This window comes from Vanessa atalanta, chromosome 22 (assembly GCF_905147765.1).
Source record: "Vanessa atalanta chromosome 22, ilVanAtal1.2, whole genome shotgun sequence".
Classification (NCBI taxonomy): domain Eukaryota; kingdom Metazoa; phylum Arthropoda; class Insecta; order Lepidoptera; family Nymphalidae; genus Vanessa; species Vanessa atalanta.
The window spans coordinates 5,364,086-5,381,789 of NC_061892.1; the positions used below are offsets into that span (position 1 = coordinate 5,364,086).

A 17,704-nucleotide genomic window follows, 5' to 3' on the forward strand; every position below is an offset into this window, starting at 1 on the left:
ATATATATTCAACGTATTGTTTTGTTTATAAAAACAAGCATATAACGTGTAAAATGTTCTATTGTAAAATTCAAAATAAATCGTTAAGTAACATTATTAACACATTTTTTTTATAATTGGGAAATAAACAATCACCTTCAGGCCATTTCAAATACAAATATTATACTAAAAAAATATATTAAATTAAAAAAATATATATTGTTGAAAAAAAATCTCGCTACTCTTCTTTCTCTTTCTGTGAGTCTGAGGAGTTTCTTTCCGAACTAGTGATAGACTTAAGAGTATCAAATAAACGTAAGTATATAATTATCTTAATTTAAAAATATTATTTATTCTTTGAATGAAAATTTTAATTTAAGCGAAGAAACGTGATAGACAATAGCGTGATAAACGTCACCGTGCATATGTACTGGTGAGCTATTTGAGTATTTATAGTACTACTTTATCACCTCTGATTAAATCCTAACCTAAGCCACATACAATATGTTACTCCATAGACGTTTCCACTTGTGCGAGAAATAGTATTTAAAAATATGAAGTTATTTTCGTACATTTTATTCGTAATTTTTATTGTTGGAAGTGAGACGAAGAAATTCACAAGATGCAGACTGGCTACCGAATTAATAAAAACGAAATTAATCGAAAAGACGTTTTTGGGTAATTGTAAGTATTTGATTACGTTTTTTATATGTTTAATTTATATTTTTATGTGTTTGACTACATAAAATTAATGTTAGTAATATAACATAGTGTGTGTCTAAATTAATTCATAATCCATATAAAAAACCCATAACGAATCAATAGGCATACTGGGACGTACAATTTATGTAAGTAAATCTTTTTTTGTTGATATTTTAGTTTCGCTTATAATTTTTTTCCTGCGATTTATACCTATATACGAAAATGACACCTTTGAGCAAATGTTTGAGGAAAACAAGCGATTAAATTGCTTCAATTTTGTAAACTTTATTGTCGCGCAATAAGATCTATTTTAGATGTACAGTGTATAAAATTAATTTGTATTTATATATGTATAAAACTTGAATATGGAACACTTACTTGATATTTTACCGGTAAGAACCAATGCTCGGCTATGTTATTACGTTATTTATAAACAGCGACTAATCACGTATCAAATAATAATCCATTACAATTATACTTCGTGGTCATATAGAATTAAGTGACAATTCTATTTTCAAACTATTGTATTTGTTTTACTGATGTATACGTTACTTTTTTTTCGAATTTAAAAATTAAATATTTTTTGGCTAAGGTCGTATATATTTCCTCAGATATTTTTTTCTTACACGTGGAATACCTCTCCGAATACTTAGTTTTTTTCTTCAAGCTGTCAATCATGACTTAAGCTAAATAGACTTTATCCATTATATTAAAATCATTCCCTTTATTGTCCTATTTAAAAAGATTATCATCTGGCTTAGTGCCGTGATTTACGTAAATAATGTTTAAAATATTTTACAATGTGGCTAATAAAACATCTTTATTTAAATTTATTTGGGTTCTGCGATTAAAATCGATTAAATATATTTTTTTTTTTTATTTCTTATAACGCGGTTCTTTGAGAAAATGTACAGCTATCTAAAAATAACGTTCACTCATAAAGTATTATCTATACAATTAACGAAGTAAGTGGACTTAGGTATCGAACACACTCGAATATGTTAAGTAGCAAATACTTCATACTCGAAGAAAGGCGCACGAACTGAGTCCGTATTGGCAGCTAGTCAACTATAGGTATTTATTTAATAATTATTAACTTATACTTATATTTATATTTTTCGCTAATTATAAGCAAGCAACAGTAATTAATAGTTTAACTATTATTATCATCAATATGAAAAAAATACCAAAAACGAATCACATCTTTCTACACATTGTAAGATATATAAAAAAAATCTTAATATTGTTATTATGCTACACCATATGAGGGATTTTATTTATCATCAGTACAACGCTCATATAAAACCCCAAAATTTTATTTTATTTTATAATAACATTTCACTGAAGCATATAATACGCCAACATGCCAAGCGCGTGGGTGCGTGGCGCGTATGTATTTATTTATTGTTGCAACAGAGAAGAGAGCGTTGGCAGAGGGAACAGAAAGGCGCCAAGTCGTTGGCCGTCACGGCGTAAGAATTATTCTTACACGGTGACAGACAAAAGCAGACATCTATATTAATAATTTCGTGCGGGTCTGCGATAGACCCGACCGAAACCTACATTTATTATAGATCGTTAAAAATAATGATTTATTCAATTTTTCAAAATTCATATAATCGAGATGTTTCGATATTAAATCAATAAAATTCAATAATGTGACAGTTCACCGGGCGGCCATGTTTGACGTTTACGGATGCGTTCAGTCAGTGTGTTTCAAATAATAATTTCGTTCAAGGGTACGGTTCGACTCGATTGAAACTTTTTACTACATAGTATAAAACAAAGTCGATTCCCGCTGTCTCTCTGTCCGCAACAGATTTTGATGCGCTTTTTTAATAGATAGCGTGATGTGAAGGTTTATATGTATGGATAATAAATGCTTAATATAGTAGAGAAACACTTATAATTTTAGAGGTTTCTAATGTGATGTCGTAAAAAAACACTTTTTTTGCGCTTCCATTGTAAACGCTGGTTGAATCCTACGAGATAGATCAAAATAATGTACTAGAGTATTGTATAACTTAAAAAGGTCTATTAGCATTGCGCCCGTGTCGAAGCCGGGTCGGGTCACTATTCCACAATAAAATATAGATCAAGGTTTATGAAAAAGTTATATGTTAAATGAAAAATAAAGGATAAACTTCATTTGTATACTTTTATTTTTTTTACCCGAGTGATGTCGGGTTTTCATCAAGTTTATAATATTATCCATGCATAAATGTTCATCGGCTAAAACACGAATAAAACATATATATATATATATATATATATATATATATAAATACTTTACTGACTAGCTTATCCTTCCTGTAAAATTCTTCAATCAACATCTATTATAAATCGGTTTAGGTTAAGACTAAACTTTTTGCCTTTATAAAATTATATTGAAAAAGATATACATGCTTGCATACACTAGTTTGCTCTGTTAAAAACTATAATCTATATAAAGCAAAGTCATGGAGTTTAGCGGTAGATTGATTCGGGCGTGCAAGAAGCCCTACGCTGAACACGAAGCCATAAAAATGCTATTAAACTCAAGTATTATTTTTGTTACGTGTCCACAAATATCAGCTATATTTTTATTTAGCACTGCATGTTTTATGATAAAAATTGTCAAAAAAATAAATAAAAAATACATAAATGTATTGTATTAATAATGATGATATATTTCTAACAGATTTAAGCCACAATGAATGTTATAAAGAAAAACTAATCAACTAGATTTTATATTTTAATGTACAAGTGTGTTTCTATTTAAGAAAATTAGGCAGTTAACTGTTGTGGATATAATCTCTTTGTTTTTTGTAGTTGTTGTTCCAGAGCTTAATTTCTTATGGTGTTCATTTCTGCGGTAATGCAGCCAATATATACGATATACCATAAAATATAGACTATCACTTCGCAATATATATTTGATAATGTCATAAATATATATTTATAAAAAATATATTATAAATATAAATATTATTTTTTTCCGAACCGATACGACTTGGAAACCTTCAAGAAAAGAGCGTACTTATTTCTTAAAGGCCGGCAACGCACCTGTAACCCCCCTGGTGTTGCAGATGTCCATGGGCGGTGGTAATCACTTTCCATCAGATGAGCCTCCTGCTCGTTTGCCCCCTATACCATAAAAAAAAAAAAATATCGTAAAAATTAAAAAGACTAGTTAGCGCCCGCGGTGTTACTCGCGTTTTAGGGGTTGGTCGTCAAGTGTCAGACATAAATAGTATGTACTAGCCTTTATGCTTCTTTGGAGAGAAAGCTTGGTTCATACCAAATTTAAAAATAAATTGGTTTAATGGTTTGGGAGTACAAGAGCAACAGACCGATAGACAGACCGACAGAGTTACTTTCGAATTGATAATATTAGTATAGATATTCAAAATTTTGCAATCGACGACACGGTTGCTCGCAAGGAGAAGTTTTGTCCAATATCGTACACCAGGATGTGACGTTCCATGTTTCACGCGGGGCACGCTTCTAGTGTATGCTGGGCGGTGGTCCGGTTCGCGCCACAGTAGTAACAAATCGTCGTCGCTTCATGTTTGATCTAACACAAGTATACTCTAAAAAAATCTTGATCGGTTCTTACTTGCGTAAATCGGAGGCGCACTTTCACTGTTCTGACTGAGGACGCGGGTTTGCTAGTAGAATTCGCGTCCATATCACGTTAATATTGTTGCTGCCTCGTAGGATATCGTACGATATCCTCGTACGATGCGGATAGACTCTTCGCTGCGAACTTTGGATCTTAGTTCTGCAGTGGCCGGCACCCGACTTTGCTCTCTCAGATGCTAGCACCAATATTTATTCTATATAATAAACGATATATTCTGGGAGAGCGATGCCCAGGACTGCGTTGTACGCGAGGTTGTACCACAGCAAAGGCCCCAAAACCTACCCCTGAGGACTCCGTAGCACACACCTTTCTCTTAATTTTGACTTGATCTCTTTGTACCTATTTTATCTTATGCCTCGGGATCTGCAGCTTCATAAACTATCAAACTAATAAATAAACGAGACAGTTACCTGCCTAAGACAAATATAATTAATTGAAAATTTAATGTATTTTTAAAATACTAAGTATATTTTGGCAACAGAGCCAATACCATAGAGTATTTTGCAATATTCGTTGATTGTGACTTGATTCAGCAATAAGGGAATTTAAATAATACGCTCAAAGAGAGACTCGGAAAGTCTATTATAGAATATCGAGTAACTTTGATACTTTTATTTATAAAAAAATACGTGGTGAATGGGTGGTACCTTATCGGTGGTAAAACCAAGAATATAGATTTTTTTTTTCAAGAATCACAGCAACGACGCTTTTTAAGGAATTACTAATATATCTATTTACCCCTCCAATTAAGCTTAAAAATGTCCTAGGGGTCAGGATCGAACCTGAGACTTTTAACATCACGTTTTGTAATATATTCTATAGTAAAGTTGTTTTCGTATATATCGTAACTTTAGATGTGAGTATATTGCGTCATGGCTGATTAAATTAAAGATTACTGATAAAAAAAACTCGATCTGTAAAAAGATAACTTACTGAAGATATTCGAAAGGCACTTACATAAAATATGTTTTGTCCGTCTAACTGTAATGTAATTTACAAAAATAAATTTTCTGTACCAATACTAAACGCTTTTGTTGTGTAGTGCTGTATATAATGTCAACTTTTGAAACTAAAAAATATGTCGGGTAAATCGAAAATTATTTTTTTTTTTTTTTTTTTTTCTTTATTTAAAGAGCTTTGTCACCATGTGTGACTATGTCGCTCTGTTATTTAACATTACATATTTATTTCCTTAGCCTAAAATACTTGTTAGCTAACTTATACAATGCTCTAGCTTCAACACTTAATGGAAATGCTAAAAAAGTCATACAATCAATTATATTCAAATCATTAATATTAAATTGAGTAGCTATAGTCATTCTAAGACTCTCGTTCCGAACACATTCCAACAAAACGTGGTAAATATCCTCTACTACTCCGCAGGGGATGCAATTCTGTGTTTCCGATTTCTTTATAAGAAAGGCAAATTTATTAGTTGGAATATGTCCGGCGCGAAGCCTTAGTGCCGTTATTACATCTCTGCGACTAAGTTTATGATTGTCAAACCAGCATATCTTTAGTGGATGAGGCTGCATCGTCTTGTACCAAATACCCTTCTCCTTAGATCGCTTGTCAAAATACTCAGCCCACATAGAATTACACTTAACTTTTATATGCCAAATAAGATCCGTAAAAAATGGCGTTATAGATATGTGTTCACCTTCGAAGCAAGCTTGTTTAGCCAAGTAATCAACCGTTTCATTGCCCCTAACACCAACATGTGATGGAATCCATTGTAAATACACAGATTTTCCACCTGAATTTAGTTTTAACAATTGTTTTAAAATATTATAGGCTATCGGTGTTCCTCGATAAGTCGAGGCACAACGAGCCAAATGTTGCAGGGCACTTTTTGAATCGGTGAATACTACAAATTCATTACTGTCGATAGAATCAATATATGCTAAAGCTTCTAAGATAGCCACAAATTCTACAACCATTATGCAAATATTTTGATCTATTTTAAGTTTCATATGACAATTATTCTGTGCATCATAAAATGCAGCTCCCGACTCGTTATTTTCCTTGGAGCCATCAGTAAAAATTTCGTAACAATTAGTATAGGTGTTTCTCATAAAATGTTCGACCAAAGATTTTAATTGCTGTGTGCTGTATTTCTTTTTAGCCTCGTGAACTGTCGAAATATCGCTTTTAATAAACTTGGAAACATTCACATTACTTACCCACGTCTGCAGAGAGAACATATCAAGTAAATTACTACGATGTATAGGAAAGGAATTTAATTCTTGATGAATCAAAACTAAAAGCGGTTTACGTTTATTTGCCCAATATCGTTGAGTTTCGCAAAGGCACTTACATAAAATATGTTTTGTCCGTCTAACTGTAATGTAATTTACAAAAATAAATTTTATGTACCAATACTAAACGCTTTTGTTGTGTAGTGCTGTAAAGTGCTTTATATAATGTCACCTTTTGAAACTAAAAAATATGTCGGGAAAATCGAAAATTATTTGAGCAATTTTGTTGTGCAACACTATGAGAGTGTTCGTCGTTTCGAGTTACAACCACGATATGTTTCAGTTTCATAATTATTTTTATTAAAGTGACCAAATTTAAAAAAAAAGTATAATATAAATTAACTTTATATTTCAATGCAAAATCAAAATATACTTTATTCAAGTAGGCTTTTACAAGCATTTTTCAATCTTCATTTAACAAGCTATATTAAGTAAAGCTACAACCGGGGTTCGAAATGTAGAATTTACCGAGAAGAACCGGCAAGAAACTCAGTAGTTACTTTTTTCAACATCAAAAAATACAATCATGTTAGTTTAACACAATTATATATGTATGTTACATATCTTGCCTGGAAGTCAACAAGCAAAAATGCCTTATAACTTCATATTGGTTGACGCATAAAGCTACTAATACTGGGCGTAGCTGATCTGATTTAACTTGTCTTAAATCAAAGTATCATTCTATCAATTATGTTGACGAACTTAGAGTTTTACTTAGCTGTCTCGATTAAACTGCTTGAGACGGTAAATTCATTAGGAAAATTAAAGTCGTTTATTTATTTATTTATTTATTTATTTATTTATTTATTTATTTATTTATTTATAGGTTCGCTAGCGATTTTTACACAAATGTATATTTAAATAACGTTACATATAAAATTAAAAACATGCATAAACTGTGTAAAATCAGTTAAAAGCAAACACTGCATGCATACATAATTCTTTCTTTTAAGTATTGTTTGATAAATATAAATCTAAAAATAATGAATAGCAATTTACATTATATATTAAATTATAAATAAAGTTAAAATAAGTTCATAAATATTCTAAAAATGGATACAATCATAATGCGGTTTCTGATGCAAAACAGTTATGATAAAAGTTATATAATATAAGATTAATCAATTGAAAATACAAAGTGACATTAATAAATAATAATTAAAAACATTCAAAACGAGAATACTTAAAATACAGACTAAAACATTGCAAAAAATTAAACGACTAAAATAATTCAATTGACACAACTAAATTCATTGTAATTGGCTGATTAGGTTGTTTATAATTAACTTCCGAAAGGTATTAGGCGAATTTAAGTTAATATCAATTAAATGACTCAAACCATTATAGAGTTTGCATAAACGGGGAAGGCTAGAATTGGCGCCGAAAACTGTTCTGGTGCGTGGAGGCACAAGAGGAGTAATAATGTGTCTCGGATATCTGTTAGGCACTCTGAAATTTATTTTACTGAGTAAACTAGGGCAGTCCAAATGATTTCTTAATAGTTTGTATAAGAACAAAAGATCGAGTAAGTCTCTTCTTTTGTCAAGGCTCATCATTTTAAAATAGTTTAATCTATCCTGATATGAGGTTATCGTTTTATGAATTTTACCGGAATATGATAAATGCCATAAAAAGCGTTTTTGAACGCGCTCCAGTCTTAAGTAATGGGCAGCATAATGTGGACGCCAGACAACGCTGCAATACTCCAGGTGACTACGAACAAGACTATTGTAAAGCGTTATTTTTGTTTTAGCTTCTTTAAAATTTCGACCTTGTCTTATGATAAATCCTAACATTTTTAAAGCTTTTTGTATTACATTATCCAAATGATTAGTAAAAGTTAATTTTTTATCTAATATAACGCCCAAATCTCTTATAAGATCAACCTCTTTAAGTGTAGTACCTTGCATGTTATATTGTGTTGATATGATGTTAATCTTACGAGTAAACTTGATGTGTACGCATTTCTCATGATTGAGCTGCATGCCATTAGATTCACACCAGTTTATAAGGTTATTCAAATCACTCTGAAGTAAAATCGCATCACTCGGTGAAAATATTGTTCGAGTGATTTTTAAATCATCGGCATATAAGTATGGCGTGGAGTTTTCAAAACAGAATACAATGTCGTTGATAAAAATATTAAACAAAATTGGACCAATATGTGATCCTTGAGGGATACCTGAGGTGATCATATTTGATGAGGAGCAAAAACCATTTACAACAACACAAAAAGATCGGTCGCTCAAGTACGATGAAATCCAGTGCAGCACTGATCCTGCATATCCATATAAAAACAACTTATCAGCTAGAATTCTATGTGGTACCTTGTCAAATGCCTTCTTAAAATCGGTGTAAATAGTGTCTACTTGCCTCTGAGAGTCAATAGCTTCTGATAATGATGAAGTAAAATTCATTAGGTTAGTGGCGGTAGATCTGCCTGGTGAAAAACCGTGTTGGTGTTCGGAGATGAATTGATTGAAATGTGATTGAATTAATGGGCAAACTAAAGATTCAAAGATTTTTGGGAAAATTGAAAGAATAGATATAGGCCTATAGTTACGTATATCTTTTTCATCTCCATTTTTGAATATTGGTACAACTTTTGCTTGTTTCCATATAGTTGGAAAAATCCCAGTACGTAGTGAGGCATTATATATTATGTATAGTGGTAGACTTAAGAAATTTGCACATCTTTTTATAAATATCGATGGTATATTATCCGGTCCCGGTCCTTTTGTGGTATCTAGGTATTTTAATTTTTGTAAAATATTATACTGACTTATTTCTATTGTTGTTAGGCTTTCACTACAACCTAAATTAAGAATGTTACGTAAATAGAAGGTGGAATCTAATTTGCAGCTGTCATCAGTATTATTATATACCGAGGCAAAATAAGATGAGAACATGTTACATATTTCGGCCCCTTTAGTAGATGTTATAAGTCCATTACTCATAGTAGTTGGATATGAATTAGAATTATTACGCTTATTCTTTAGGAATGTCCAAAATGCTTTCGGGTTTTTCTGAATTTGCTTTTCAATGTTAATATTATGTTTATTGTAGGCATCACGTGTAATTTTGTCACAGCGATCACTAAGTAATCTTAACTCTATTTCATCTATTGGATTATTATATTTTTTAAACCGTTTTAGAACCTTACATTTTTCTTTTATTCGTTTTTCTATGTTTTTATTCATCCAAGAAGGGTATCTGGTACTTCTAATTTTGTGTAATGGAACGTAACTTATGATAGCAGTCTGTATTGTCTCGTAAAATTTTTTAACCATTTCATTTATATCAACATCCACATGTAATAATTGGTGCCAGTCAATTCCTTTCAAATAATTTTCAATCGAGTCATAATCAGCCTTATAAAAATTAAATCGCTTCTGAGATGTATTCACACACAGTCTGTCCAGTCTGACGTTTGGTATAATTATTTCAAGGGGGGGATGAAGTTGATCAACTTTACTAATGGTATTATTAGAACAACTAACGGAACAATCTGGCAAATCTACAAGCACAAGATCAAGAATTTTTTGCCTATTATTAAGAATAGCGTTACATTGACGCAGTCCATTTTCAGAGATAAAATCCAGCAAACTTTGTACGATTGGAGGGATTATGCAGTTTAAAGCGTTTAGATCTACATTCCACGAAATACAGCTTAAATTAAAATCGCCTATAATACAGGTTAACATATTATGTTGTTCGGAAACTCTATTACAATTATTTAGAAAGTGATCCAACAAATCCCTACATACAGGTGGTGGAAGATATATTCCACATAAGGCTATATGACATATACTATTCATTTTAGGTACATCCAAAACCACCCACAAATCTTCACAATCGCTTTCCCAGTCACTAACTCTGTACGACAGGATATTTTTTTTCACGGCAATTAGTACTCCCCCGCCATCTGTCTTAGAGCTTAACTTTGCAGTTTGTCTGTCTCTTCTGTAAACGTTGTAACGATTATCAAACAATTCACCGTTCGAAATTAAGCTGTTTAACCAAGTTTCAGTTAAAATAATTACATCGTAATCATTGATTACTACGTTACGATAAACATCATGAGTTTTAGTTCTAACTCCACGAACATTCTGATAAAAAATCTTAATAGACATATATTTTAAGTAATATGATACCAATACATGAATTTTACCTTACACACTAACTTAATTTGCTTAAAAATTGCATATTTTTTACCACTTTGTAATCAGAGTTATCGTCCTTGCGAATAAGTATACGACCATTTCGAACCCACGTGTATTTATAACCTAATTCTTTAGCTTTTAGTCTCGTCGCAGCATGCAAAGCCTTATTTTCTGGTGACAGGTGTTCCATGATATAGATTGGTTTTTTCTCTCCCCCAACGCCTATATCCGATGTATTCAGCTTATTTCTAGAATTTGATTTATTGTATTTTATGACTGCCGCCAGAACATTGTCTCTAGTTAAACAAGTATTAAATTGTACTATAATAGATCTCGGTCGAGTACTGTGACGATTAACTTTAGCAACTCTTGTAATGTTCATTATTTTGTCTTCTGTTATGTTAACTCCTATAACGCTACCTAACTGCTGTAAGATTTTGACCAGGTTTTCGCTTTTTGATTCAGGTACACATTGCAATTCTAAGTTGTTAGATCTTGATCGTTGTTCAAGATCATTTATTCGTGCTTTTAGGATATCAATTGTTGATTCTAACTTGTTGTTTTGTTCACTGAGATTCTTTAAAGCCGTTACGTTAGCACGATGCTCCTTCATAAATTCATCATACTGCTTGCTTACAAAAGTCACAGATGTTTTTATATCTGTAATTTCTTCCCTCAACACCTTCAATTCACTATATAATACACTTTTGATGGATGTGGTTATCTCTGATAGCATATCTTTTATTTCCGCTTTAACAATTTTACTGACCATTTCCCGTAAATCATCATGGAGGATGTAGCTCGATTGGTCTGGTGAAGAAACAGCGACCCTTTTATTCGATCTTTTAGTCACATTATGATCGCTGATACGAACTGGTGTGTTCTCGTTATTACCTTTCGGCCTTTTTGGCATAAAAGACGGACACTTCCAGTCAATAGCGTGGTCTAAATTAATGTCTATGCCGGACTGCGTGGTCGATTGTAAGCATGCACGATGGTATCTATTCTTGCAATTTACACAACACACATACTCTTCGTCCTCTTTCGCTTCATTGCAACAGTTCCACTGGATCGTTGACATTTTTATATTTTAGAAGAGTTTCAGTACTATGTGGTCTCTTCAAAGCTATTTTATAATCAAAATTTATAATTCTAATATTATTATAAAATTGAAAAAGTCAACTTGTCTTGGGGATTGAACCGTGATCTTCGCCTTCGTAATACCGAGCGGTGCCGGCTGAGCTATGGTATCATTAGACGTTTTGGTTGAAAATGTTGACCGCAAGATGATATTTACTTTTTTTGTAACGGGTAGACACAAAAAATGTTCTTTATACTTAAAAACCGAGCACTACATTAAACTAATATTAGTATCTTTCGATGTGATTTTTTTTGTCTTTAAACACTTAAATCACTGTACATTTCGTAGTATATGTCTGTAGTTGTAGTCTATAGACGTAGAAAAACTGTATATTGACTTTTTTAAATTTTAACTTCACTTTAAGAATAACAATCAAAGAAAGAACACAAAAATACACGTCTTGCTTGCACGGCGCGTAGCGCGATATGAGTTAGCGCGATATGAGTTATCGTTGATGAGTTCGTTGACACTACTTTTTACTGGTTTGCAAATTAATAATATAATTTAAAAAAAAAATCTATCTTTTACGTAATTTTGACATTATAAATTAGTATCAATAATAATCGGGAGAATATGTCTCATTTTTTTTTCAGTGGTATCAGTGTAACTGTTAGATGTACTATTCTTTAGAACAATCTCGAAATTCGGCCACTGTGGCAAATCTTAAGGTAGACCAGCCAACTACGCAAGACATATTTTTATGATATAGATGGCAAACGAGCAAGAATCAGCTCATCGCCTGATGCAAAGTGACTACCACCGCCCATGGACTTATGCAACTGGGCTGGCAGGTGGTGCCGGCTTTTAAGAAATGTGTAAGCTGTTTTCTTGAAGATTCCCAAGTCGCATTTGTTCACAAAAACCGCCCAAAACTGGTTCCATAGAGTGGTTGTGTGAGACGAAATATGCATTAAAAATCGCACTGTTGAGAATTTTCGTACATCTAGGTGTGGATGAAACTTTGAATTTTAACGCGATGTTCAAAATTTAAATTTAGCATATTGTACAAGTGTTCGCGAACACAGATGCACTCTTTATTTCCTCACTCTCATAATCCTATAGGCCGGTCTCACCGGGAACAGTTCAGACGCAAGAACGACGGCTTTACCAGCTTTCCGAGAAACGGCAATGTACATACTTCCAACTTTCAACCTGCGGGCTATTATTGAGATTTTTTCGATAGAAACATCTAATAACTATTTATCCGCCCGACTTGGCTTTTGAACCTAGGACCTCGAGATTACTAAACCACCGAGACAGACTTAAAGAGTATATTAATGCAATCGATAAAAAAAACAAAAAAAAAACGGAAAAATACAGCAGCTTGTATAAAAAACTTCTTATATTCATGAATTCTAATTGTACTCGCAAATAAAGCCAAAATAAGTATAGAATGGGTAATATTTATACTGCATTACAAATTAAAGTAATAATATACATAAGTAAAGAGATGTGAACGGTTTCATGCGTGCGTTCATGCGTATGTGCTTATGTGTGTGTAACGTGGATTTGTATGTGTGTGTATATTGTTGTTATATTTACAGAATGAGAAATGAAGTTGCATTATACATGGAAATGAACAAAAAACTGAGCACATCGTCAAAACAACCTCTGGGAAAACCGAGCTGTGTACAGTCGTGATAAAAATTGTTATTTTAATTATTACGTTCCGGTAATTAGTGAGCGGATTTTGTAATTTTCTTTGTGCTAGTTACTGGAAATTGAGTTAATGATCGCAGGGAAACTTGCTAAGGAAAATTTTGTACAATATACATTTTTATTACAAAATATGCTATCATATTAAATGTTTGGTTTAAAACTCTAAATTAATAACAATTTTTATTTCTGCCAAACCAAAGTCCGTGTCAATAAAAAAATATTTACGTATTTTGTTTTTTTTTTTCAAGAACAAGTAATAAAAACTTGGTGATTATGAATGACAAGCTTAGTAACATACATATATATTTGAATTTTAATATTTATTATTATAAAAACAACAAAACGATTTTTTATTTAATTATTTAAATTTTTTACTTAGTATTTTACTTTGTATTGTTTTTTCTCAGTTCAAACCTTCTAATGCAAAACAAAACATTTAAGACATTATCGAAAGGAAAACCATTCATCGAACAGTCACAATACATTCTCAAAGTTGCGTTTCATAGATAACTGTCAATGTATTTTAAACTACGCAATAGTCCCTCTCGTGTAATTATATCAGCTGACATTGACATTTCAACTCGATCCGTTCGATTTCATTATTTTGTATTCACCATGCGGTACGCGTGTTTTGTAATCGTGACTTGTATTATATTTAGTTTAGTTTGTTGTAAGAGATTCGAGACGAGATGTAAGTTGGTGCGCGAACTGGTCAAAGTGGGAATACCCCAACACTTGTTCCTAGGACAATGTGAGTAATCATTTTTATACAGGTATCATTCATTATTTTGTCGGATAATATTTGAAGCTATTTTAATTGTCGTATAATAAAATTTTTACAGCTAATAAAATTAATTCCAACTGACGGTAATAAATTCAGTTATTTTGGTGTGCCACAAATATAAATTTGAATGCGTGAGACACTTAAACCTATTAATAATTTATAATTGTAATGCATTGAGTGTTTTTTATCAATTCAGATTTAAAATAATGTACTATTTTTTAAAACAACTTTTATTTTTGTTTGAAGAACGTAATAAGTATTAATATATTTATTTATAAAATCATGTAAGACTGGATTAATTTAGTATTATAAAATATAATAGCGTCGATTATTTATTAGTTTCCTCACGCTGTGTTGTGTTTATTTGAACACTTATCATCTCTTTCTTTCATAATTGATTTGACATTAGAAAGATAAGGACACATCAATGTTTAACGGTTCCCTTTTAAACGACATTTATAATTATAGCCGTTTATGTACAGTGAAAGGTTAAGGAGCGTTCAGATTAAGTAACATAACTGGGTATAGAACATCGTTCAATGTTCATATGTTATTTATGTTAATATTTTGTGTACTAAACAATGTCATATAATGTTTTTTTTTTATTTAATTAAAATACTTTATTGACCACCACAATGTAAATGGGACAAAAGGCGGACTTAATGCCTGAAGGCATTCTCTGCCAGCCAACCTTTAGGTCAAACAGAAAACCATGAAGGCGGTAATTAATAATTAAAAATATATAACAATCTATGTACATACTTATATATAAAACTAAAAAAAAAACATATACCTACATGGGTATGTAGGTATATGGGTATATCGTATATACAAAATAAATATTGGTCTATACTGTCTATAGTAAAAAAATATATATAATATGACATAATAATAATAATAGTGCATAATAAAAGAGAATAGAATAATGCTTATCTTATCGTAATTATACCTTTTTCTACTTACTATATCAGTATGAATCCAAAAATGGTCAATTTATTACGTTTAAAAGGATGATGTCGGCCTAAATGATTTCGGCCACGACGCCCGATCTCAAGAGAGACTAGGAAGCTACACAGGACATATATCATCGTGCACAAGTATGTGCGTTGCGCTGTCCAATCGTTCACTCTAATAAGCAGATGAAACCGTCGCAGGACCAACGGTTTTTATTTGTGGTTACTTTCCGAGGTTGTTACTTAGAATTAGATTTTTAAGAACCTAAGATCTCTAGATCTGTGCTCATATTCAGTCACTAGACCAAGACCTAGACCTAGTCAGCCAAGGATTAAAAATATGATATGTTTTTGAAAGTTCATGACATCCGATTTTGGTCACGATGACGATTATTACTCGCCAGCGGATCTTGTTTATTGAATCGTGATTGGAAGACAAACAAATAATGTTACATTGACTGATAACCACATCTAATAAAAAAATCCTTAGGTCTGAGTTATTCAGTCATCCACAATGCCAGTAATTCTGGTGAACATTTACTTCATCCCAAAACCTCGCAAGTAGATCTTAACGCAAAGTGTTATCTCTCTGCCCCGTTGATCATAGTGTGGTGTTTTAGTATAAAACGACGAGTCGCTTACCGATGTGGCCCTGTGTATGCTTTGATCTTTAAAATTATACAACGAATTTTGATGCGTTTTTTTCAATAGATTTATTGATTCTAGAGGAAGGCTTATATGTATAATACATGCACAATATAGTAGAGAAATACTGATAATTTTAGAGGTTTCTAGAATGATGTCGTAAATAAACACATTATTTTGCGCTTACCTTGAAAACGCTGTCTGAACCATACAAGATACATCAAAATAATGTACCACAGTATTGTATACCTTAAAAAGGTTTTCAAAAAATATTGTGATGGTATATTATGTCTATCTCTCCCAATATAACCATTTTTTATCCTTTACTTTTTACGAGAAACAATGTGTTAACACTTGTGGGTTTTATGGGTTTTATGAAAATAAAACGCAGTTCAATAATTGGTTCACTTCAATTTATAATATTCGGACAGCGTAACGTTGTGCCTGGAATCATTAAACCAACCGAATGTTCTCCTTTGGCGCGTCCTACCTTCTTTATACAAAAATAATCGGAAGTCAGTTTACGAACTAGTAAGGTTCAATTATTGTTTACAGCGTAATTTATTACTATAACGATTAACGAAATTATTAATATTAATGAATTATAAAAATAAGGTATTGGTAAATAAATCACTAAGATAAATATCATTGAGAATAGTTATTATATGCCATATAATGGGCGCTTATGTGTTATTTGTTAACAAATGGCTTATTTTCGTAACGATTTTGAGCAAAACAGCATTAATCCTTATATAATTAAGTACCTCAAATACATTGTTGATTTAATATAGATCAATTAACCCTTTACATCATTTAATTTAAATGAATATTTTAGAAGATATTACAGCTTTAAAATACATGTAGTGTATTTAGTATCAGCATTGCACCCGTGAATTATAAGCTTAATCAATAAATGGGCTACCTATATAAAATACCTATTTTTTAACACCACGTCTTGAGATTATCGTGTTCTTATAATCACCCAAAACAAACACACAATGATACTAATTATAATATATACAATGATTAGTTACATCATATACGTATCTTATATACATGAGAATTCCGTCACTACGTAATTGTTAATTTGACAATAATACTTGATTAATTAATTAATATTAATTATCTGTTGTAATTGAATGACGGGATAATAATTAGTCGAATATCAACAAATATACTTTCGTTCGTCGAAGACGAGCTTAATAATTTCCAGTTCGCTACAATGTCTTTGTATCGCTTTTTTAGACACACATATAGTATGTTAAAATATAATTAGCTAATTGCTTACAATATCTTAATTAGTGTTTACTAGTTTCTTCTTTATCGTATGAATAACAAACAACTTACTTTGCATTTATTTGGGGCGTTGCACAAAACCGTTTGGGTAAGTATGACCCACCAATCATAAAAACGGTTTCAGTTTGGAGAGTGAGTGTGTCAGTGTTCCAAGAGGCACAAGGGACCTAATATCTTAATCCCAAGGTCGGTGGGTCATGTAGGTTTAATTTTTATTATGGTGCCAATGGCTATAAACAGTGGTGAACACTTACTATCAGGAAGCCTATTAGCCCAGCCTACCTTTACCAATAAAACTAAAACTTTAAGTTAACTTGATAACGTTACTTGATGCCTTACTAATATTATGGAGGTATTATAGATAGTATAGTATTCCAAAATTGTTTTTTTTTTTGAAAATTATTATTATTATTTAATATGGTTAATGTCGTAGTTATGTATAAGTACAGCAACTTTACTTGGTGGTAGGGCCTTGTGCGAGCACGTCTGAGTAGGTACC

General features: G+C 31.7%; 1 protein-coding gene across 1 annotated transcript in view; it reads left to right on the top strand.

Moving 5' to 3' along the window:
• The first annotated feature begins 449 nt into the window (after window positions 1–449).
• Window positions 450–17,704, top strand: part of LOC125072800 (lysozyme-like) — a 28,129-nt gene continuing 10,874 nt past the window's right edge. Inside the window, exon 1 of the mRNA XM_047683495.1 lies at window positions 450–663. Within this exon, the coding sequence (XP_047539451.1) occupies window positions 534–663 (130 nt within the window). The 5' untranslated portion in view covers window positions 450–533. The remainder of the gene's footprint in view (window positions 664–17,704) is intronic.